We start from the raw sequence: 22,378 nt of genomic DNA, 5'->3' as shown, positions 1-22,378 counted from the left end.
GAACACTCTAAGGTTAAATCTGATGACTGAAACGTAAAAAAATGTTTTTTGGTTTCATCACGAAACTCGTAAAAGATGTTAATTAAATAACACATGCAGCTAGAAATGAATTTAATAAACGCTAAAAGAATAAGCCGAATTTTGAATCAGTATCATAAGTACCTACACTCAAGTTGCAGTTTTAAAGTTAAATAGATCTACTCTAGAAGTTGTGTTCTTGGAATTAATTTGAAGCACTATACTGTACATTTTAGACTATAAAAATTATTTGTTCTTATTCGATTATTGTTTCAACTTCTTCTTACTTAATTATAATTTTATTAACAAGTGCAAGCGTCTAGAAAATTGGATAACAACGAACGATTTATTTATTAAAAAAATTAAGGTAGTTAATATTTTATTAAATACAATTATATTTTTTGTAGATACACTTACAGTAGGAATTACATTTATCTAAAATAAAGAAAATACTGAAGAATCACAAGTTGGATACATATCACCGCAGTTGTGCTCTTCATTGGCAGCAGCATCGTATTTGTCTTTTTCGTCGCTTGGATGTTGGAATTCTTTTACTCTGAAATAAAAAAGAAGAAAAATATAACATATGTACTGTTAAATTATTGAAAGATTGCGTTTACGTCATCCACGTACTATGTGCATACGAATCAATCTAAAAAATAAGCTGAATTATTGCTGGTTTGGTCCATATGCAAACCTTTAATAATAACACAATAATTTCAAAACCAAATAGTAAATTATTTACCTAAATAACACTCTGATCAGTTCTTGCATAAAACTCCCCTTTTCTTTCCCTTTGGGCAATTTCGTTACTTCACAAATAGCTTTCAGTAAACAAGCTTTACCATCTTTTTGTTGCCTAACAAAACAATTAATTTAGGAGAAATTGCGAATAAACTAAGCACTGACTTACATGCTTAGAAATTTCTCGATTTTTGGGTAGAGATCTCTCCTTGTTCTTCTGTGAACTTCCCGATAGACAGGGTCGTGGTACATGGTCACTCTGTCCCCTAAGTCTTTGTAATAAGACCCACCATTGCTGTATTTCATTTGACTTTGCGAAGTTCTCCGTTTATCCGAGAACGGATTTTGGAAATTTTTGTTTAGCAACTGTAGAACTGTGCTATAAGTCGATGGGGGTATCTTGATTCCAAGTTTGTTGATAGTTGAATATGGCGATTTCTTTTGTGTGTAATAAAGTTTTGTTTTACTACCGCTTGGAGAATCGAGACGACTATGGGGATGATCTTCGCCTTTGTCCCCTTCAGTCATTTCACCCTCCTTGTTGTCTTTCTTCTTGTGCACCCCAATGTAGGGTTTATTTGGCAATTCCCAAGCAATAGCTGCAGTCCATCCAAACACAAAAAAGTCTGCCATTGCAATTGACGGCATTGTCAAACAATAGACTAGAAATTAGTGATAAATATTACATAAGCTCAGTTACAGTTTAGAGTTAAGACATCTCACCAAGTTGCAGCGAGCTTCCTTCAGGAAATACGAGGAACCTCTTCTTTCTGGACAACCTAACAGCTCCGATGTCATTTCTGTATTCAGTGTAATTTTTATTAAACTCTGAGACTTCCGACGTTAAGGACATTGTTGTTTCCGCCGAAGTTTGAGATAAAACAACGAATAACAAAATTGGAAGGAACATTTTCCTTCGGTGAGGTTCACTTATAGGTTGTCGACTTTGAAAGATGAAGGAACATTCGGTAAAGATGATAATTAAAAGTACCGTTCCGAACGAGACCCATTTTTAATATGAATAAACAAACTAGACACGTACGAAAAATGGATAGGTACAAGATTGTAAGATACTTGATGTATTTCTTGATCTGCAAGCTCCAGTCAGAACGATAATCATCACAAATGATTTACTTATATTAATTTCATGTAATGATTATCATATTATGTGACATACAAAATGAATTGTCCTCTTCAAAGGAATGTCTTATGATTCTTATTGTAAATAGCATCTTTACTTTTCATTTTAGCATTGTCGACACTGATAATGCGTAAGATATGAATTGAATGTGACGCACACAATGAATGTTTGTTCAGAGGATTAGTAGAATACGTTGACCTAAAGCATTTCGTCTCTTCAAACCCCATCTACAAAAAGAATTACAACGCGACAGCAGTTCGAAACCATTAACATGATTGTATTTTTACATCGGCTAAATTTAAGTTCAGTTTTCCGCGGAAAATAATGAGAAAACTTGTGATGTTTTGTATGTGTTCGCTATTCGCAATAATTCAAACTACAGACGTACTAGATACCAGCCACGTGTTGTTGGAAAGGCAGAAGAGATTCCTTGTCTATAGGCCGGGGGTGAATTGGATTCAGGTGCATACAATTATTTTTCATGTTTAATGAGGGTGTTCCACACAAAACATTTTTGAATGCTTCCAACATTTTAAAATAATTAATTGAATCATTATTTAGAAGGAAATTTTGTAACTTCTAAAGATGCCACAAAGGGGTGAAATAGTTGCTAAGACACCAAAAAAGGAAGTCCATCAAGTAAATCTATTTAGAAATTTGATATATAATTTTCAAACGATGTTTCTCAAAGCAGTTCATTTTCTTCTTGATTCCGGTTTCTGTCTCGTCAATAATTAGTAGATTCCTGGCGGTTGTACAACCAATTCCTTTCTAGTTCTAGAGCTTTTTGCACAGTTAGGCGACCGTTATTATACAAACGCGCGGTGTGATAATTAGAAGGTCTCGCATAGTTCTGATTCCAAATTCGTTCCAACAGAATGTTGCGCAAAAACCTAGCGACGCTATTCAATTTATTTCCGATTCTGCTTCTTTTGTTTCCCATGCTTAATTCGCAGGAAGAGCTGCTATCCAGGAGAAAGAGGTTTCTCGTTTGGCAGCCGGGAAACAATTGGGTTCAGGTAAATTAGGGGTTAATGTGAAAGGTCTCTTACACATGCAGTGCTGTTAAATTTTGGTATATATATACATTGAATAAATACCTGGTGGTTTTTGTGTTTTCTGTAACAGTTGGTTGTTGGTATTGGCATACCGGCGGATGTTGATGACCACAGTATAACATGGGGTGCTTCGATGAAGGCGTTTTATCTGTTGCCTGACAACAGCAGTTATTATGACAACCCCACAATAGATTACGCAAGGAGACGGAAAAGAGCAACATCTAGGTGGGATCTCTATAAATCAATCATCTATTTTGTAGAAAGGTTTGTGTATCTCTTATTATATTTTAATCTAAATCAACCAGAATAAGTATCTGGTGGCATATAGCCATCCATTCAGTATATTCATTAACTTATAGACCAAACACTTGGTGTTCTTTGTTCCTCTTTAGAATAGATATAATTTCCCACTTAATTAACTTAACTTTCAGATATTTCTTTGGCCATTACAAGAGTGAGTGTTCCAGATTGTCTACCTATATATAAATTAATTTTTCTTTTAAGGGCGTCATCCTACTCGAGGCAACTTTTAATGAGAGTCACTCTCGACTCGCCAATTTGGTATTGCCATGGGCGCGAAGTCATAATTCCATTTTCAATTGCAGGTCTGGTCTCGGCGACGGCAAAGCCTGTCTACTACGAGCAATTTGCGAACTTGCCGAAATACCCCTCGAACAGACAAGTGGCTTATTTGCTGAAATACTTCATGCATTATTGACGTAAGAATAAATTTCGAAACTCACTTCAAGTTAACTTCACTTATAAAAGAGATCAATTCGATCGCTCTTGAATATTTCAATATTCAAATTTGTATTTGATAAATTGCTAAACAGATTTACGACACTATAGTAGGTATCTACATAAGCGTCTATAGAATTATGATTCGGGCTGAGGGGTCGTGGTCTATAAGAACTGCTATTAGGTCCTGTTGTTTTTCCGGTCTAACAGACCATTCAGTCCAAAATATAATTTTACGACGATCAGCAATTGTGATGCGAGATGATACAAGAAACAGTTTTCCTTCCTTTCTTAACAGATGCTTAAATACAATTTGAAAATGCTGTTGATTGTTTTTCAGGCCATCTTCAACGCCGGAAGAAATCCAAGAATATGGCGACTTGGAGTACCATGCAGCGGAAAAACTTGGTAGAAGTACCGGAAATTGTGACTCCCTATATTCCGAATGTAGACACAGTTTAATTTCGAAATTTACAAAATTATTTTCTTATATCAAATGAGTGTTATACAAAAATGTAAAATAAGTATCTACTTTTCCTTATAACTTTCGATATTTCTCAAATTAATTGTAAAGAAACACAGAAATATCTTCTATTAATTGTATCAAATAAACCACAAATCGATAATTGTTTTCACTTGGGTTTTTATTTCTAAAAAGGATTTTATATTGATTATACCTAAAATGACTTAGCTTTGGACGATTATCGATTTTAAAACAGTTGGAAAGATAAATCGATTAAAAATTAATGTTGTTGCTTGAATAAAACACGAAGGAAAATGAATGTTTACCTTTTATATTAAGCGAAAGGGCATGGTAGAAAGTTCGGCTTGTTGAGAATGGATTGAAAAAGGTTCATCTAATTTTCACGGATGGACCTCCCGTAATGAAATCGATATCGAGGCTATGGATGCATAAGTGGTCGGCATCTCGTGGAGCTGTTCTGCTTTTAACTCCCAGAATAATAGTCAATTGGAATTACGTTGTTGAAGAGAGTTTGCAACTTTTAAAATTAATCGCGAGCCTCTTCATAGCATCGTGTTCAAACGGCGTTCAGTTTAAAATTAACCTATCGGATAATTCGAAAATATGAAAACGAAGCTTGTTGAACAAACAAAAGGCAAGGTACCTAAGTTTTCATATGAGTTTAGAGAAGGCATTAAAGGTTTTAGATTTTTAGTTATAAATCTACCCTTTATAGTGAATTAGTTAGACAGTCCTCATTTAAGGGTTGAAAGATAAATGGTTGACAATGGTTTTGTTAAGTTGGACTTTGAAGGTTTTTGGGCTTGCTGGTTATGGTCTAGATTGGTTGATTCTGGTAGAATTATGGTCTCAATTGGTTTATTCTGATACACTCATCAATTAATCTAGATCTTGACTAGCAAACCTGGAAATCTTTTTCATGAGTTTAGATAAGGCATTAATGGTTTTAGATTTTTAGTTATAAATGTACCCTTTAGAGTGAATTAGTTAGAAAGTCCTCATTTAAGGGTTGAAAGATAAATGGTTGACACTGGTTTTGTTAAGTTGGACTTTGAAGGTTTTTGGGCTTGTTGGTTATGGTCTAGATTGGTTGATTCTGGTAGAATTATGGTCTCAATTGGTTAATTCTGGTACAGTCATCAAATACAATCATGCAATACAAAAGTTAAAACAGAAACCTGGTACATTATTTGTTTCATTGTTTAAATTGAATTCAATTCTTTGAAATATTTTGTAAGGACTGCTGTACTGGTTTATTTAGTCAATCGTTTGATATTGCGGTTGAAAATGATAGCCTTGGCCTTTACTCGATCGTTCTCAGGGGACCGGTTGTAACCGAGCATTTTCCAATAAGTCAGTTAAACTAACCATCTTAATTTCAAATAGTTTGTTATTGGAAGACTTTGCAAACCCATCACGTTTTCTACTGGATAGAACATACTACGTAGTCGGGACAAGGGAGCGACTGTAATCTATCTATCAAGTTTCGGAACGAGTCAATCTTTTAATAAAATTGATTGGGCTTATTAAAGATTTAAGTAAGACGATGCTCCATCCTATTGATATATGTAGGTAATGGATTCAATTTTCTTCATTTGAAGTCGTTTAGGTGTACTGATGATCAAAAAAGACAGCAGGTCCAAATAAAATAATAATTTTGACTAGGAAGTGTCACTAATATTTGCTAACATTAATGGAAAAGCAGGAAGAAATATATTTTATTAACCAGTTGCTTTTGATACATAAACAGATTCATTAATTGTCATTTTAACCAAAAGCTGAATAATCTCCTAAAGCCATTTCGAGCAGAGAAAAGCTGCAGCTAGGATACATTACTTGACATGGCCTGTGGTCGCCGCTTCGGCCATTTTTGTAAGCTTCGTGATATAGTAAATGTTCTTCTGGTTCAATGTCCGCAATGTGTTTCTGAGGAAATCTAAAAGCGTTTGTAAAAGATTAGGACCTTACGAAAAGGAAAACATCGAGAGCAAGTACGTACTTAAATATGATGGATAGCATTTTTTCAATGATGTTCTTTGGAGAGAAGAAATACTTTTGGCTAGCCTCACACAGAGCCCTGAATACGCAGGTCCGTCCATCATAACCCATTCTGAAAAAATGAGTATTAGGTTTACCTCATTATCATTCATTCGTTATAATTCATTAAACTTTGAAAATCCAGGTGAATAATCTACTTGTTCAGTAGACAGTAGGTAACAAGCACTGCAGTGAAAGTTTCATGTCATGTCAGAACTTGTACACATTTGAGAAATGATTTCTGAAAGTTAACGTCTTTAAAAGTTTTAGAAGAACTCAATTCAAAGTTTCTGAAGTTGTATGCATCGGTTCGAGACTGTCAAAAGGGCAGCCAGTGGCATTTATTAAGCTCTAAATTTCGACTTGCGTGAATAATTCGTTAACCAACTTAAGGTTTGTGTGAATATTATACGTAAAGTAAGGGGTAACTGGTATTTTCCAAGATTTCTCTTCATCGGATGGATTCAAAATGGCCGACGAGAGTACTTACTGTCATCCGCCATTTTGGGTGCTGACTTTACATAATGGATGTACAAGAGGTTGGTTCTGGTAAGAAGTCCTGACTGACCTATTACATCCAAAAAATTGGAGTCACTTCTAAATCCAACTGACAATGAGTCTGTATCACACAACTGACAGACACTTGTCCTTATCATTTTTATTGATTCGACTCAAAATGGTGAATTTGTAGAATATACTTACGAATCTATTATTGCTTCTATGTTTTTATAAAGATCTCTTCGATGTCTTTTTTTCAAAAGAAATTTTGGGTAAAGATAGGGCTTTAATTCTTGTGAATTATTCGGTAGATCGTAGACCATTCCGAATGCTACAGCTTCGGTCAGAAACGATGGTCCAATCAATTGCGCTTGGGTGCAAACGGATATCTAGTAGTAAACTTATCATTATGTAATTGATTTTTTTAATTAGTATAAGTACATCATACCGCAACACTGGCGCCGTCAGGAAACACAAGATACCTTTTCTGGCGAGAATGGTGCTCCAAATTTGATTCGCTGGGTTCAATCATTGATAAAACAATACACAAGATAACGAAATAAAACATGTCACTTCTTTCTTCAGGTTAACATACGACTTTGAACTACAATGTTAGTTAATGATGGCAGGTGAACTCGTTTAGTTTTTAGCCCATTAAGCGAATTGTGTTAATTGATGTCGAGGAACTAAATTTGCACCTTTAAATTGCTAAATTTCTTTGCTAATAAGAAAGAAAACCCATTGCCCTACTTATCTATAAAAATTTAGGTGCATTCGTTTTTTCCCGTTGGTTTAGGGTTTCAGTATATCAGAACGTAGAAGCGAAGACTTTAATATAAATAGGGTCAATTTCTTACCCGTTCCTCGACTCTCAGACTAATCGTCAGAACCTAGAGCTAATAACGTATTTCCGGTTGACCTAAAATCTTAAAATTTGGCATGAAAGAAGGTCTTGCAGCATAAGTAAAGGAGAAAAATCAAAGTCCTTTATTTTTATTTCTGTGGTGAATTATTACGTGAAAAACTTGAATAAAAATTTTAATCATTTTCGTTACTTTACGGTTTATAATAACATATAACTAGTTTAAAGATAAAGTAGTTTTATTGAATAATTATTTACATCAGTATTTATATACAAGTCTAAATAGAAAAAAGTATTACAAGTATATATAGTGTATGCTATAATTTAGCTAATGAGAAGTCCAAGAACAATATCTATAAGGGAATGTTGACATTGCCAAAACGTTCGAGAGCAATCCAACATCTTCTCTTCTTTTCCTTTTTTAAAAGCCCAGTAATATTGCCATGACTCGTCATGCTCCAGTAATGAAAGATTTTCCAAAGGAAATCTACAAAAAAAAACATGCAAATTAGTAATACGACATTTGTGACTATTTATTATAGTGTTCTGAAAAGCTTTTATTTATATGTGTACGTACTGGAATAAAATGTACAAGAATTCTTCCACTAGATTAGCCCTTCGATCTGCAAGGGTCTGTCCTACTTCGCATAACGTTCTAAAGATACACGACCTCCCTTCCAACCCCATTCTGCACATACAAAAGCTTTACATTAGACCAAAGCAAAACCATTATTCATACTACAAAGAAAGTCATACGTATGTACTTGGAACAACAAATAAATGATTAAATACTGATGGGACATACGAATTCATTAGTTTTTCTAATCTCTGGTAGAGGTCTCTACGGTGGCGCCTTTTTAGGGCTGCCTTTGGGTACAGGAAGGATTTAAATTTTGATGTGTCATTGGGAAGATCGTACGCAATGCCCCACGCCACTGCTTCAGTGAAAATTTCGGCAGGCCCTATTGTTTGGGCTGTAAGACAAAGGGCAGCCTAAAAAAAGAAGATACGTTTCACTATAAAATGGTCCCAACGAATTTGTCTCAGATGATAGTGAAATATAGGGAGTGATTGCTGGAATAAATTATCTAGTGATGCCCTGGTCAAATAAGACTTTCGTTTTTAATCAGTTAAACCAAAAGCTCATTAATTAACACCTGTAGAGGTATCCCATTGTTTACATTCAATTAATTAATTTCGATTAATTTGATTTCATTTGATGTGAGATTAGAAACCACTGAATTATTTGACTTTGAAATCAGTAATTTATTCTATTGTACCCTCTGTATAGTTACTATTTAACCTTTTTTTGATATAGGGCACCAAACAACTTTGTTATTTTTTAAGGAGTAACTTACCGAAAATGTAGAACCTTCGGGAAATGTCAAATATCTTTTCTTTCTGGATAGTTTTTCTATTTTATGACAATTTATTGCTGATAGTAAAGTAGACAAGACAAACGAAATTATTAAACAATCGTAGAAGAACATTTTTAGACGTTTTATTGTGTTTTGTTTTGTTACTACATGTCGACCCAAGGAAAATCTTATTCCTAACTGCACCTTTGGGTATGCTAGTTTGTGCTGTAAAGTTATGGGTGATTTTTACGGTAAATATTTGGAAATTGAGTTTGATAATGAAGATACTTTCATATTAAATTAAATTGTTGACTTACTTTAATAAGATAAATTGCTTTAGCAGACTGTGAATGGATATACACATTAAATAAGTGGTAACAGATTTGTAACAGTAGTTCAAGATGGTAATGACATTTTTAAACATTTTACAGGTTTTTTAATGAAACTGTACTTCACAGTCATACCCAATGTTTTTTATTTCCTAATGCCTAACACAGTTCTTGTTCTGTGTATTTAGGGCTTGAGAATTGAATGAAAATGAAAAAGTTGTACATCGTTTTGTTTTTTGTAGAAACAGCGTTTGCAAATTTTCAGTCTAGTGTGAATGAAGTAGACACATTAATTCTACTTCAGGTGGGCACATACGTGAATTCTAAGATCAATACAACAACTAGGTACATTCTGATCGAATTGTATTTATCACTTTTTTGTAGTTTTTGGCTGGTGTAAGTTTTCCTTTTGAAGTAGATGACAATAGTTTGGCGATTGGAACTTACCTAAGGGCCAATTATTATTCTACGGACAACGCTACGTATTACACAAATCCTACACTTGATTTTTCCAGAAAAACGAAGGGAAGAGCGTCTCGATGGAACATGTACCGATCTTTGAATAATTTTATTGAAAAGTACCCTTGATGAATGTTGAGTATTTTGCACTGTTTGAAACCATTGTCTTATTAAAGGTCGGGGTTTGGAGATGGCAAAGCCTGCCTTTTAAGAACCATTTGCGAAATAGCAGAAATACCTTTTGAAAAAAGAACTGGATTGTTTGCAGAAATTTTGCACATTCTTCTAACGTAAATAAATGATGGATATACTAAATGAAAATAGTGAAATTTTCATTCGGTATTTTATAGACCGTCCACTACGTCGGAAGAAATTGAAGATTACTCAGACATGGAGTACTATGCTGCTGAAAAACTGGGGAAACAAACTGGAAATTGTCATGTATTATATTCAGAGTGTAGCTTCAGTTTGGTGTCCACTTTTACTAAACTAAAATAGAAAATGGAACCCTCAAGGCTTTTCATTAGAAGAGATTCGCCTAAATTCTGACAGTCACCTTATTTTACATTTTTATTAATCCTAACAGCAATTTTTTGTAATTGAAACCAAGAAATAAAAGATCTAAGTATACAGTTTGATTGTTCGTCACCAAGTGGCACCATAATATTATGTACAGTACCATTAAATCCCACGACGACAATTTATTTAATTTATGGTTTTTGTCACTGTGTACTACTTTTGATATCATTTTGTTATTTATATCACATCAATACTATACTAGGTTCTGCCCTCTAGTTGCATTAATCATGTAGATATTACAATTGTATTATCAGCGGATACAGATACTATGATGTAACAAAATGTTTGGTTTCTAACTCTCATATGGTATTCCACTAAGAATTTGTTTTCTTTACCTGTGAAATGTTATAAAAACTTAATAGATATTGTATTAATTGTGGAATAACTTTGTAAAATGACTAAAGAAGATTAAATAGAAAGTTAAAGTATTTGAGTTTTGCTTTGAAGAGCAGACTTCTGATTTTTTTATATTATGTAGATACATAATTGTTTCTGTTTTCGTTTATTTTATTTTGTTTTATTATAAAACAGTTACATACGTTAAATTTACAACTTAGCTAGAGTTAATGAAGTGTTACATGCATTTGTGAATATTTATTGCTGTAATGATTACATTTTTCAATGAACGATTGGAAAAAAGCACCATCGGTCCCATTTGAGCTAAAAATAAAAACATAATATCAGAAGTAAGAACCTATTAGGTATAAAATTCAATTACCTATTAATAATGTTTTGTATTTTGCAAGAAACTCCACATCTTCGGGTACTGTCTCGCAGAAAATGCTTACAAATTTGGTCCATGATATGGTAAAATTGTACTTTATCAAACCTAAAAATACTATTTATGTATCAATTTTCTCTTGCATTAAAAGCTAATTTCTCTTACCAACTTGAATAAAAATCCTCTAGATTAAAATCAGAATTTCTCTTAAAAAATAATTTCTTCTTTGACATGGTTGTAGGTAAATCGTATGCTATTTTAAAACCCCAACCATGGGCAAAGATGGTTGTATAATTTAACATGTTAATTCTACCATTTAATCGCATCTTAAAATAAAAAATGTTTGAACACAAAAAAAATGAAAAAGGAATCAAAATTCATTTTTATGACTTACAAACCATATAGCCTTAGGAAGAAATAACACTTTACGTTTAATCCTACCACCTCTATGATATTCTTCTTTTTCTTCACTTGGATTATTAATTTGTTCAGTTAAAATAGAGCAATAAAAACAGAGAGCACTGATAAAAATTATGAATAACAGATTCGGTTTCATATTTTAATTTAAAAAGTTAGACATATCGTTCTGGACGATTTTGACTGATGCTTAGCATTTTACCAAAAATGGTGCAGTTTACACATATATTTAACACATTGCGTAACTGGTTCATTAAACTTTGAATGCCTTTTTTCTCGAAGAAAGTGTTAATTCTCTTACAATCAAGCAAAAAAGTTTTTCTTTAATAAACGCTAATTTTGAAGAATAATTTGCTTAAAATTTCAACCCACCCTAAAATGTACAAAAAGCATTCCCAGTTCTTAGATTATAATGGTAATATGTAGTTTTATATGCTAACTTAATTACAATGAAACATTAACAGTAATTAATAAGGTATTCAAAGGATGAAATTTTCTGCCTGATGGCAGCTTTCAGGATCAATATCACAAGTGTCTGCAAATGTGGATAAATTGAAAGAACCGTAACTGGTACCGGAAAAGATTCATTAATAAACAAGTAATTAATAAATTAAAATTCATTAGTTTCTTACCTTTCAATAATACGATATAATTGACAAATCATCCCGCATGAATTTTGAGATAGAACGGATCTAATTCGATAACATGTCACCCACAAAATGCAATCGTAATAATTATTTCTGATGGGGCTGTATATGAAAGAAAAATATTAATGCCAATTAACTTACTGAAGTAATCACCTACATAAAAATATTGTAATAATCAGTTATTAGTAATTACTCTTTCAATAAAGCGTAGTGACTTTCTAAACTTCTTTTGAAAAAGTTGCGTCGGCTTGACAGGGTTGTTGGCAAGTTCCAACTTGTTTTAAAACCCCATGCGTGTCCGAAAACCGTGGACCATCGCAGTAAAGGTTCATAGCCGTTTATACGAACCTGAAATTGGCATCTTGTTTTAAATACAGGTAAATAAACGGTGTCTTGGTAGTTATTACAAAAAATTTACTGTCTTTTACAAAAACCACCCTTCTTCTTAATCTATTTTTATGTTCGGTAAAACATAAGGGCACAATCAAAGTAAAGAAAACTATAAATGGTACTACGTTCTGCACTACTTTCATGATCAATAAGTATCTACTAACTAGCCAACGATATTGAAAATTTGTTAAATATATATAATAGCAGATGTATGATGTGATTTTCGCAGTTTATCTAAAGCAATTAATGAAGACCTTTATTTAATTACCAATAACTGTCTTCCCGTTTGATTTTTGTTTGGTAGATATGTTTGTGAAGATATATGCATATACTTAAAATGACCCTGCAAATATTTTTTATCGAAGATGTGTAGAATCTGATGCATACTGTTAGAAAATTGTCACATCATATCTTTTTTACTGTTATAAGCGTACAATGTTTGTTAAAGGAATTATATGTTTATTACTTTGACAAATATTGAACGTTTTGGTAAACTTGAACGTTCAGAATTTTATTTTTTGTGGAATTCCATTAGTTCACACATACTTATCAACAAGAAGGGTAGATGTTATTTATTATACTTTTGCCAGTTTAGGAATAAATGTAAATGGATTTTGTTTACTTAATTTTAATCTACTTGGTGATTGATGGTGTAATTTGTGAAGAGAATAAATTCAGAAAAAATCCACTTTTGGATAGAAGAAAAAGGTATGTGGCTTTCCCAAAAGGCAGCACTTTTGTAGTAAGTTAATTCAGATGTACAATAAAAGTAGAATCAGTAGCTGAAATGCTTTTAGATTAATTTGACGATTACCAAACCATTGCTGGCGAATATAACCAACCCAGTGACCAATTTTTTGGGAGAATGTGATGTTCCATTTCCCCTACCTACAAAAGAAGACGTTTTAAAGGCAAAATTATCCAAAAAGAAACCATTGCACTATAGACAAAGGCGCGATTTGTATTTTCATTTAGAAGACGCATTAAAGGCGTAAATTTTAATAAAAATGTACCTACGCAGGGCAGACATATATACAAAATCTTTTTTTTTAGAATGGGTTTAAACGGAAATTCTTGTGTCAAAAGATTACTTTGCGAAGCTAAGAATTCACTTCCTCCTACAGGAAAATCCGTCGTGGCCGATTTACTATCATCCATTTTTGAGTAATCATTTTTCGGTTTTGTATATCTACTAAAACTAAAATGTAAAGATGCCGAACGTTTTGGTTCTCTGTTTTAGCTTCTACGATGTTGATAAATACAATGATCATGATCATAAAAACTTTTGCGACCCGAAAGTTTTTGAAAATTGCGATATTTCTATCCTTGGACTTCTATATTATAGCTTGAATGTAGCTAAACAAACAGAAGAATCGGAAAATGGTCTATGATAAGCTAATGTCTGCATTTGGTCTTTCACTCTGTCTTTTACCTTATAACTTACCTATATAAACGACATGTGTATGTAGCAAATAAATAAAAGAATTGACTAAATATTGCACCTTGTGTTTCAAGCAAATCAATATCTAGCGGTAATATATCTCAAGTATATAAGCTTCCTGGTGAATCTGTTGATAGCATTCCTACTATTTACTATGTGAAATGAAGACCAGTAATTTATATTTGCTGTTTTTCATAAACGGGCTGGTGAACTCGACGCTAAAGAGATCAAGGAGTAATTTGTTTCTTGATATTAAAAAAAGATACTTGTCATTTCCAAAAGGAACGAATTTTGTGGTAAATGCTTCAACTACAGCATATATTAGCGATCTAATTGTAAGTAAATTGAAAAATTTGTTTTAGATTAACTTGAGTTTGGTGAAATCCCTATTGCGAGATTCTCCTCCAATAAATATGCTTCTAGAATGCGATGTACCCTTCCCGCTTCCCTCAAAAGAAGATTATATTCGTGAAAAACATGATAAAAATTCCCGGTACATCCCACATCATTTCCGGCAGCGCAGGAAAATTTATATGCAGTTGGAACATGCTTTGGATGTGTACGTATTAGGTGTCTAGTGATTACCATTTTTTGAGTATCACAATTGAAAGCATCTATCAATATCATAAGCTTCTGTTCGAGTCCAATGATCTGATATAATTTAAAAGTTAAATAACTGACACACCAAGTGTATGTATTTTGCTTACTTACCTTTATTGCACCAGTTTGGGCATGGATGGAAAAGCATGCTTGCAGAGATTCCTTTGTGAATTCGATGCTCATAGTGAGATACTCCCTTATGGTAATGTTTTGGTACTTGATATACTGAGAGTAATTTTTGAGTAAGTTAATTTTGGAATCATTTGATTAGCGGTTATTTTTAATTTTTATATTTTGTAGTTTGAAAGGTTTCGATAAATATTATGGAAATTATTTTGACGATAAATGCACTGAGAAAATGTTCGAGAATTGTGAGGTTTCGTTCTTGGATTTACTTTTAAAAAGTTTATAGGAGCATTGGGGTAAATGGTTTAATAAAATTATAAGACTTCTCGTTAAGAAAATATAATTTATTATTGTGGTTAGAGGAGTGATGATAGTTGTCAGTCTCATACAATGTCTGTATTTAATAATTACAAAGTTAGCTTTTGATCTAGTACGTTAATAATAATACTTACAATTGGATAATTACAAATAAAAATTAAATAACTTAATTATTTACGTATTTAAGGCACTTTACAACTTTTTTTATGTGTTTATAATATGCGTTAACGTACCTATACATATATAGATTTGTTATACATAAAATAAAGTAAATGTTTAAACTTAAATATTTACAACTATTAGATAACTTATTGTTTATGATCTGTACATTTTTTTTGATTTTCAATCTTAATATTTTCTTTTTAATGTTCATGTCGTCATCTAGAAAATTATATGAAAATTTTATCAACCAGCGGTGCAGCATTCTGCCAGAAATATTTTCTAAAGATGACTTATTACGTTTTGTCACTTATATCATCGATCTTCAAGGCAAAGGGGTAGAGAATTACAGGGTTCGTATTCATGGGGACGTGTGGATTGTTCGCAGAATTGATCGGGTTGCAACATTTCTTTTCCTTCGATACACATTATATCACGACGCCTCATCACCTTTTCACCCTTAAAAATATTCAAAATTATTGTAACATTTGAATTCGTACGTGTGTCTAATACTATTATTAGATTGGATAGATTTTTGTGTGAAAGAAAACGTCTATTGGACGATTTTCCGCTAGAGGTCTCGGTCAGTAATCGCGTGGAAACGAGAAGGAAACACTCGAGGAAAATTTAACCGATAGATGTCCACGGTATGACTGTAGATAGATGGCATTCTAGTCGGAAAATTGAAACAAAAGAAGCTAACAAAAGCCGGCAGATGTCGTCCTATTTATGTATGGGAAATATTTTAAAATATTTCAATAAAAATGATATACACATATACAGGGTGGATAGAGATGAAAGAATTTTGTATGTAACAAAATTTTTATGGGGATACATTGTTGTGTTAATTAAATAGTTCGTGAATGTAGAATGTAGAATGTAATTATTACCTTTGAAAAACAGGTAACAGGACAAGGATGCCACGGTCCTGTCCACCAATGGAAGGGACAAATCTCAATGTTACAGGCTCTCATTAGTTTTTCCGGCTTTTCTGCAGGATCGCACCAGGTTTCGTCTACAATACTCGTTGGTATAGATGAGCCCGTGATCATTTCTTGACAAAGGGGTTTGCGATGCTGCGTCCCACCGCCGCAAGTTACCGAACATTGCGACCATTCGCTTAACACCCATGAGTATTTTAAAGTTTTTGGTTCTCTCTTTGAAATTGTGTACTGATATTTGACACCGGGGTTTGGGGTCTTACCTTTGAATATAACCTGGAATTATTCCGAAAATGATACTTCAGATACGTAGCTAAATAGGTAAAACTGAAAACATAATTAATACGTATTTTTTTAAATTTCGTTCCCTAATAAACCTGCAACGAGTCACAGGATGATTGGGCAATAAAACCCAGGTGAAATTAGGGATCCATGTGGATACTTTGACGAAGTAAAAATTTATTAACGAAACATTTTACATGTTCAGATACATTCCTAGTATCACCAGTGTTTTATTGTCCAATTACCAATTCCTCGAATAGATATGTACATGATTAACCATATTTATTATGGTAGACTTTGCGCCACCCTGTAGTAATATGCAACAGCGTGACATAAAACATTTAAAATTTGGTATAATTGATATTTTCTTTTATGATCGAATTACAATTTTTTTTGTTTCCTTTGTCTTAATATAATAATTATTTATATTAATTTTTTTGCATTCTTTGACCTATTTAATTTATCAATCCTTATTGATAAAGTCATTTATTTTATAACCAGAATGAGGAACAAGCTTTGATAAAGTCGTCTAAAACGTGGATGGCTGTGATTCATGAGTTCACGAACAAGCCGTATCTTGCACGTCATGTCCTTGTCCATGTCCTTGACGATAGTGTGTGTAACTATCTCAGTTTCGTTCGATGTATCTTTTAAGAAAGAAATCGTGGTCGTGTTTACTATTAATTTAGACTATTGTTTTAATAATTGGCAAGTCGAGTGAAATAACAAGGAATTTGTTAAACAATTGGAATTGTGATATAGTCAATTTGTGTGGTTGTGTTTGTTATCAAGTTACTCTTTTGTTTTAATTAATAGATGACAATCGTAAAAGGTAACGGCGTCTATGGATTTAAATGACAGAAATGGTATATCAATTATCTTTATGTGGCACTGTGGAAATGATGCGTAATTTTTTGCAGAGTCGCGGTTGTAACGTCGGGAAATTCGCTGATTTGATCGGTATTACTGTGTTTTCTCGAACTTTGGAATTATGATATTGTGGAATTACTGTTATTGGATAACTATGAGATAGTAGTTTGATTAGCAGAGCTGAAATTTTCCTGCCACCTACTGGTGAGTCACGATTTCCTTGATTGAGTTGCTTTAATTGAATTTGTTGTGTTTTATAATTTATTTCTATTAAACATTGGATTGTACGAGGGTGGATTGATAAGTTTCCGGCCTAACCAAGAGATGACGCCACTAGGCCTACCTTGAGGTGACATTCTATAGTACCATCCTTGGATAGCTTGTAGCTATAGTTTCAGCCCGATCTCCTTGCTAGTGTAGGTTTGACAGCACGCTGAACAAGACGCCTCTGTGGTTTTCGTAAAAATGGAAAAGCAGGAAAATCGTGCTGTCATCAAATACTTTTATTTGAAGGGGTTAACGCCGAAGGAAATTAAAAAAGAGATGGACTCAACACTGGGGACATCCTCCCCGTCATATTCAACCGTTAAGCAGTGGGTTTCCGAGTTTAAAAAGGGTCGTGTGAGCACCTCTGATGGGCCTCGCTCAGGACGCCCCGTTGAGGTCACAACTCCAGATATGATCGAAAAAATTCATCAAATAGTGCTGGGAGACCGCAGATTGAAAGTGCGTGAGATAGCTGAGACCTGTAAGATGTCATATGAACGTGTGCAACATATTTTGCACCAACATTTGCATATGGAAAAGCTCTGTGCAAGATGGGTGCCGCGTTTGCTAACAGTCGACCAAAAATTGATTCGAAAAAACATTTCTACCGCAAATTTGTCATTGTATAAGCGTAATCCAAGCGAATTTTTGCGTCGATTCGTAACCGTTGACGAAACGTGGGTCCACCACTACACTCCTGAAACCAAAGAACAGTCTAAACAGTGGATTGGACCAGGGGAACCAACTCCAAAGAAGGCAAAAACAATTTTTTCGGCGAACAAGGTTATGGCTACTGTTTTTTGGGATGCAAGAGGTATTATATACATTGATTACCTTGCAAAGGGTAATACTATCACTGGTCAATACTACGCAGACTTATTGCAACGTTTGAGCCACGAGGTGAAAATTAAACGACCTCATCTGGCGAAGAAAAAAATCTTGTTTCATCACGATAACGCACCAGCGCACACGTCAATCGTTGCGACGGCTAAAATCAACGATCTAAAGTTTGAATTGATGCCGCACCCTCCTTACTCTCCAGACCTAGCCCCGAGTGACTATTTTCTGTTCCCTAATCTCAAAAAATGGCTTGGCGGTAAGAGATTTGCGGACAATGAAGAAGTAATCGAAGCTGTAAATGGTTATTTTGAGGAGCTTGACGAATCAGTCTATAGAGATGGCATTAATAGACTGGAACACCGCTATGAGAAATGTATCAGCCTTGGAGGAGATTATGTTGAGAAATAAAAAAAAAAATTTTTAAAAACCTTGTTTTTCTTGGTCAGGCCGGAAACTTATCAATCCACCCTCGTATAATAATAACTTTATCACGATAAACTTTGAATAGTTTAATTGTTGAAATAATGCATTTGGGAATCACTGGAAGCTTTTGAAAAATCGTAGCTTTTTATCCATTACATCTATTTTATTGTGTATCTTGTAATGGAGTTATATTTTATGTTTATGTTCGTAATACGTATTAAGAGACGCTGAAACTTCGTTCGATAACATTTTTACAATCTATCGATGCGAATGATGGGCAGATAAATACTTACGTAAATAACTATGGGTTCTTTTATGGGACCTGGAATTCTTATCTTTTCCCATTCGTTGTCTCGTTCGTAAAGAGCTTGCGCCCCCGCCACCGTGTACTCCCCCGCCAGCGTTATATGTCTGCAACAAACAATTTGTCCTTTGTGTCTTTTGTTTTTTTTGGAACAACACTGTTGGTTCCAAAACAAAAATTATTGCAATTCGAGAAACTATAGGGTTGTTCGGAAAGTCATTTCGTTTTTTTTTGTGGAAATGAAAGATAGTTTTCGTATAATAAACAAATACTTTATTAAATTATACATTGACCGTTCTGGTCCAACACCTTTTGCCATCTTTCTGGTAGTAGCATAATTCCACGCTCATAAAATTTTTGGTCTTTGCTGGCAAAAAACTGATCGAGGAGGTTTTTGACCTCCTCATTTGAGGTGAAGGTTTTACCGTCTAAAAAATTTTGGAGTGACCGGAACAAATAATAATCCGATGGTGCCAGGTCTGGAGAATATGGTGGGTGTAGCATTGTATCCCATTCAAGCTGTAAAAGCTTTTGGCGAGTGACCAAACTTGTGTGAGGTCTCGCGTTGTCTTGGTGAAACACTACACCTTTCCTGTTGATTAGTTCTGACCTTTTCTGTTGAAGTGCATCATTCAGTTTGTCCAGCTGATGACAGTAGACTTCCGAATTAATCGTTGTGTTATCCGGTAAAAGCTCAAAAAAAACGATTCCTTTAAAATCCCACCAAACAGACAGCATCACCTTTTTTTGGTGAATATCGGCTTTGGAAATGGTTTGAGCCGGTTCATCTTTTTTGCTCCATGACCTCTTGCGTTTGACGTTGTTGTATACAACCCATTTTTCGTCCCCAGTGATGATGCGCTTCAAAAACGGATCATTTTCGTGACGTTTGAGAAGCGAATCGCAGACGTCAATGCGGCGACACAGATTTCTCTCTGTGAGAACATGGGGAACCCATACATCGAGCTTCGAGGATAATCCCAGGCCTTTCAAGTGGTCATAAACTGTTGAATTTGATAAATTTAACCTCAATCCGATCTCACGTGTTGTTATTCGCCGGTTCACATCAACTAATGCCTTTATCGCGTCTTTATCAGCTTCAACCGGCCTTCCCGAACGTGGTGCATCTTCGACATCAAAATTGCCGGATCGAAATTTAGCGAACCAGTTCTGGCACTGGCGTACTGTCAACACACCTTCTCCATACACATCAGTCAATTTCTTTCTGGCTTGAACAGCATTTTTACCCTTTCTGTAGTAAAACAGTAAGATATGTCGAAAATGCTGCTTATCGCTCTCCATATTTAAAAGGGCACCAACCAAAAACTACTGCGTAGAATTAATTGGAATTTTTCACACACAAGCCTTGCTATATGAGCTCTCAAAGCATATAAAAATTATACGGCTTAAATGTGAAGTTGGGTGCAAAAGAATACAACTAAATCCTCTGTCGGGAAAAAACGAAATGACTTTCCGAACAACCCTATATAAATCAACTGTTGTCGTTAAATTCGTATTCGTTCTCTTGATATGATGTTGATTACTTACCATTGAAATTAGTTTTTTTTTTTGTATTTAAGATTCATTTACCTTTGCTATAGTTTACCTTTTACCGTTGAGGTAGAATTTCTTTGAGGTGACGCTTCCAATTCCGATGTAGTTTTCCGTTTGGTTCATTTCTTCGACGTAAATATTTCTAGCGTCGGCCGGCACAGTGACGACTTCTTTGTAGTCAGCCTCGAGACTCTGTTTTGTAAAAATTCCTTCGATGGTGTTGCATTTCGTGCCGTCTCCTCGACATATTCCACAAGCGTCTTCTTGGGCAGCCGAGTCGACCACCCAGTCGCACCCGACCTTCTGTAATTCGTAGTACATAATAACGAGATTATTAGCGAGTATCTTACCCGCGATCGTATTCGCTATTCATCTCCGGGGAATCGTAAAACTTCCTTTTATATATTAAAGATTAACAGATAAATGAAGCGTTTATAAAGGAGAACAGGAGGAGGACAAGGAGGAGGTGCCGGGCCGCAGCCGCGGGCACGAAACCCTTCTCGGAACGTATAATGGAAATTTATGAAGTTATTGAGCATCAGAAAGTTTGGAGCGCGCAGGAAAAATCCGGAGAAAGAAGGTCTAATTAAGAGTTCAGAAAGTTATTTAAAAAACTGCACGGATTTGACGAGAACATCATACTTGTTTTTTTTGACAAGTGAATTTGATCAACTTGATCAAGTTAATAAGAAATAGGCGAGATGGGTCGGCAGGACATCTTCTCAGGCATGAAGGTCTAGTCAGAGACATATTAGAGGCAGAAACAGGAGTTAGGAGGAGTAGGGGTAGACTTAGATTAGATTACTGTTCACAAATAGGTAACGATGTGGGATGTTCTAGTTTTAGGGAAATGCGAAGATTAGCTCAGGATAGGAAAGAGTGGAGATGAGTGTCCAACTAGTTTTAGGACTGACGACCTTATGACGACGATGATGATGATGATACGTAATAGAGGACTCTGTGGAAGTCAATAAGAAATAGGCGAAATAGGTTGGTAGGGCACCTTCTCAGGCATGAAGGTCTAGTCAGAGACATATTAGAGACAGAAACAGGAGTAGAGGTAGACCTAGATTAGATTACTGTTCTGGGATTTTCTAGTTTTAGGGAAGTGCGAAGATTAGCTCCGGATAGGAAAGAGTGGAGATGCGTGTCCAACAGTCTTAGGACTGACGACCTTATGACGATGATGATTATCATACGTAATATGAGACAGAAGGTGTTATAAAAGCTTTTACATTATGTCATTTATATCGTCGTGTCGCGTTGCATCGCAAGGTGCCTGTAATGTAAGGAGTCTTGAAGGAAGATAATACCTTTTGATTGTTGAATGCAAAATGCCTGTTCATTATGGTGTTACGATAACGTTAGCTGAAGTAGTATCATATTCCGAGCGATAACACGATTACGAACGCTCTTCTTGACGAGTGAATAGCAGATGCAGAATTAAAATAAATGTTCCTGCTAACCAAGTCTGATGTACATGCAAATAAGGATATGAAAAGGAATACACTGGGTAGACATTTCTTCTTTTTCTTCTCTTTCAAATTGTCGTCAAAAGTGTTTAATATGAATATAATATGTTGGAAACGCGTAGCTTTTTGTTAATCGGGATTCAGTTTAAGCGTTGTATAAAAATGAGCATTTTCAAACAGTCCCTGTTTTCTACGTAATTGCTGTGCTGACGCAAGAACGGGAGGGAATAATGAGGAAAACGTTCAGTGCTTAAACGGTGCATCGGAATTCATTTTCGAATGTTAACTCGAATAAAATTTT

General features: G+C 34.5%; 8 protein-coding genes across 10 annotated transcripts in view; 4 read left to right on the top strand and 4 right to left on the bottom strand.

Moving 5' to 3' along the window:
- Positions 1-1,628, bottom strand: part of LOC108735659 — a 2,925-nt gene extending 1,297 nt beyond the window's left edge. Inside the window, exons 1-4 of the mRNA XM_025975023.1 lie at positions 1,486-1,628; positions 932-1,424; positions 764-877; positions 469-574 (exon numbers count right to left, since the gene is read on the bottom strand). Of these exons, the coding sequence (XP_025830808.1) occupies positions 469-574; positions 764-877; positions 932-1,424; positions 1,486-1,615 (843 nt within the window). The 5' untranslated portion in view covers positions 1,616-1,628. The remainder of the gene's footprint in view (positions 1-468; positions 575-763; positions 878-931; positions 1,425-1,485) is intronic.
- Positions 1,629-2,154: 526 nt separating this feature from the next.
- LOC108735653 lies at positions 2,155-4,254 on the top strand. Of its 2 annotated transcripts, none has more exons than XM_025974740.1 (4): positions 2,155-2,365; positions 3,032-3,225; positions 3,567-3,680; positions 4,040-4,254. In XM_025974740.1, exons 1-4 carry the CDS (start codon positions 2,228-2,230, stop codon positions 4,197-4,199), a joined length of 606 nt encoding a protein of 201 aa, XP_025830525.1. In that variant the 5' UTR covers positions 2,155-2,227; the 3' UTR covers positions 4,200-4,254. The 2 variants fall into 2 exon arrangements, with proteins under 2 accessions (XP_025830525.1, XP_018323210.1); XM_018467708.1 differs by lacking the exon at positions 2,155-2,365 and adding an exon at positions 2,768-2,922.
- Positions 4,255-5,950: 1,696 nt separating this feature from the next.
- On the bottom strand, positions 5,951-9,070 carry LOC108735626. Its single transcript, XM_025975015.1, has 8 exons — positions 8,939-9,070; positions 8,386-8,573; positions 8,158-8,268; positions 7,981-8,067; positions 7,167-7,236; positions 6,923-7,107; positions 6,183-6,293; positions 5,951-6,119 (listed from the first exon to the last, which is right to left on the bottom strand). The coding sequence occupies exons 1-8, from the start codon at positions 9,068-9,070 to the stop codon at positions 5,951-5,953; spliced, it is 1,053 nt and encodes a 350-aa protein (XP_025830800.1).
- A 491-nt stretch (positions 9,071-9,561) lies between these two features.
- On the top strand, positions 9,562-10,224 carry LOC108735625. Its single transcript, XM_018467661.2, has 4 exons — positions 9,562-9,571; positions 9,652-9,845; positions 9,903-10,016; positions 10,077-10,224. Exons 2-4 carry the CDS (start codon positions 9,814-9,816, stop codon positions 10,222-10,224), a joined length of 294 nt encoding a protein of 97 aa, XP_018323163.2. The 5' UTR covers positions 9,562-9,571; positions 9,652-9,813.
- A 644-nt stretch (positions 10,225-10,868) lies between these two features.
- LOC108735624 lies at positions 10,869-12,623 on the bottom strand. Its single transcript, XM_018467660.1, has 4 exons — positions 12,498-12,623; positions 11,192-11,352; positions 11,024-11,134; positions 10,869-10,965 (listed from the first exon to the last, which is right to left on the bottom strand). The coding sequence occupies exons 1-4, from the start codon at positions 12,621-12,623 to the stop codon at positions 10,869-10,871; spliced, it is 495 nt and encodes a 164-aa protein (XP_018323162.1).
- Positions 12,624-13,039: 416 nt separating this feature from the next.
- Positions 13,040-14,065, top strand: LOC108735658. Its single transcript, XM_018467712.1, has 4 exons — positions 13,040-13,222; positions 13,278-13,471; positions 13,534-13,644; positions 13,721-14,065. Exons 1-4 carry the CDS (start codon positions 13,088-13,090, stop codon positions 13,869-13,871), a joined length of 591 nt encoding a protein of 196 aa, XP_018323214.1. The 5' UTR covers positions 13,040-13,087; the 3' UTR covers positions 13,872-14,065.
- Positions 14,066-15,188: 1,123 nt separating this feature from the next.
- LOC108735623 (A disintegrin and metalloproteinase with thrombospondin motifs 7) overlaps positions 15,189-22,378 on the bottom strand; it is a 35,933-nt gene continuing 28,743 nt past the window's right edge. For both annotated transcript variants that reach the window (XM_025974227.1, XM_025974230.1), the window contains 4 exons: positions 20,658-20,908; positions 19,041-19,158; positions 16,015-16,341; positions 15,189-15,583 (listed from right to left, as the gene is read on the bottom strand). In XM_025974227.1, coding sequence (XP_025830012.1) covers positions 15,440-15,583; positions 16,015-16,341; positions 19,041-19,158; positions 20,658-20,908 — 840 coding nt within the window. In that variant the 3' untranslated portion in view covers positions 15,189-15,439. The remainder of the gene's footprint in view (positions 15,584-16,014; positions 16,342-19,040; positions 19,159-20,657; positions 20,909-22,378) is intronic.
- LOC108735692 (zwei Ig domain protein zig-8) overlaps positions 16,861-22,378 on the top strand; it is a 202,207-nt gene continuing 196,689 nt past the window's right edge. The window contains exon 1 of the mRNA XM_025974241.1: positions 16,861-17,421. The gene's annotated coding sequence lies outside the window, so the exon portion shown is untranslated. The remainder of the gene's footprint in view (positions 17,422-22,378) is intronic.

Source organism: Agrilus planipennis, unplaced genomic scaffold, assembly GCF_000699045.2.
Source record: "Agrilus planipennis isolate EAB-ADULT unplaced genomic scaffold, Apla_2.0 scaffold86, whole genome shotgun sequence".
NCBI classification, from domain to species: Eukaryota; Metazoa; Arthropoda; class Insecta; order Coleoptera; family Buprestidae; genus Agrilus; species Agrilus planipennis.
Note: the sequence above shows the minus strand (reverse complement) of the source record. Positions and strands in the feature narration are given on the sequence as shown.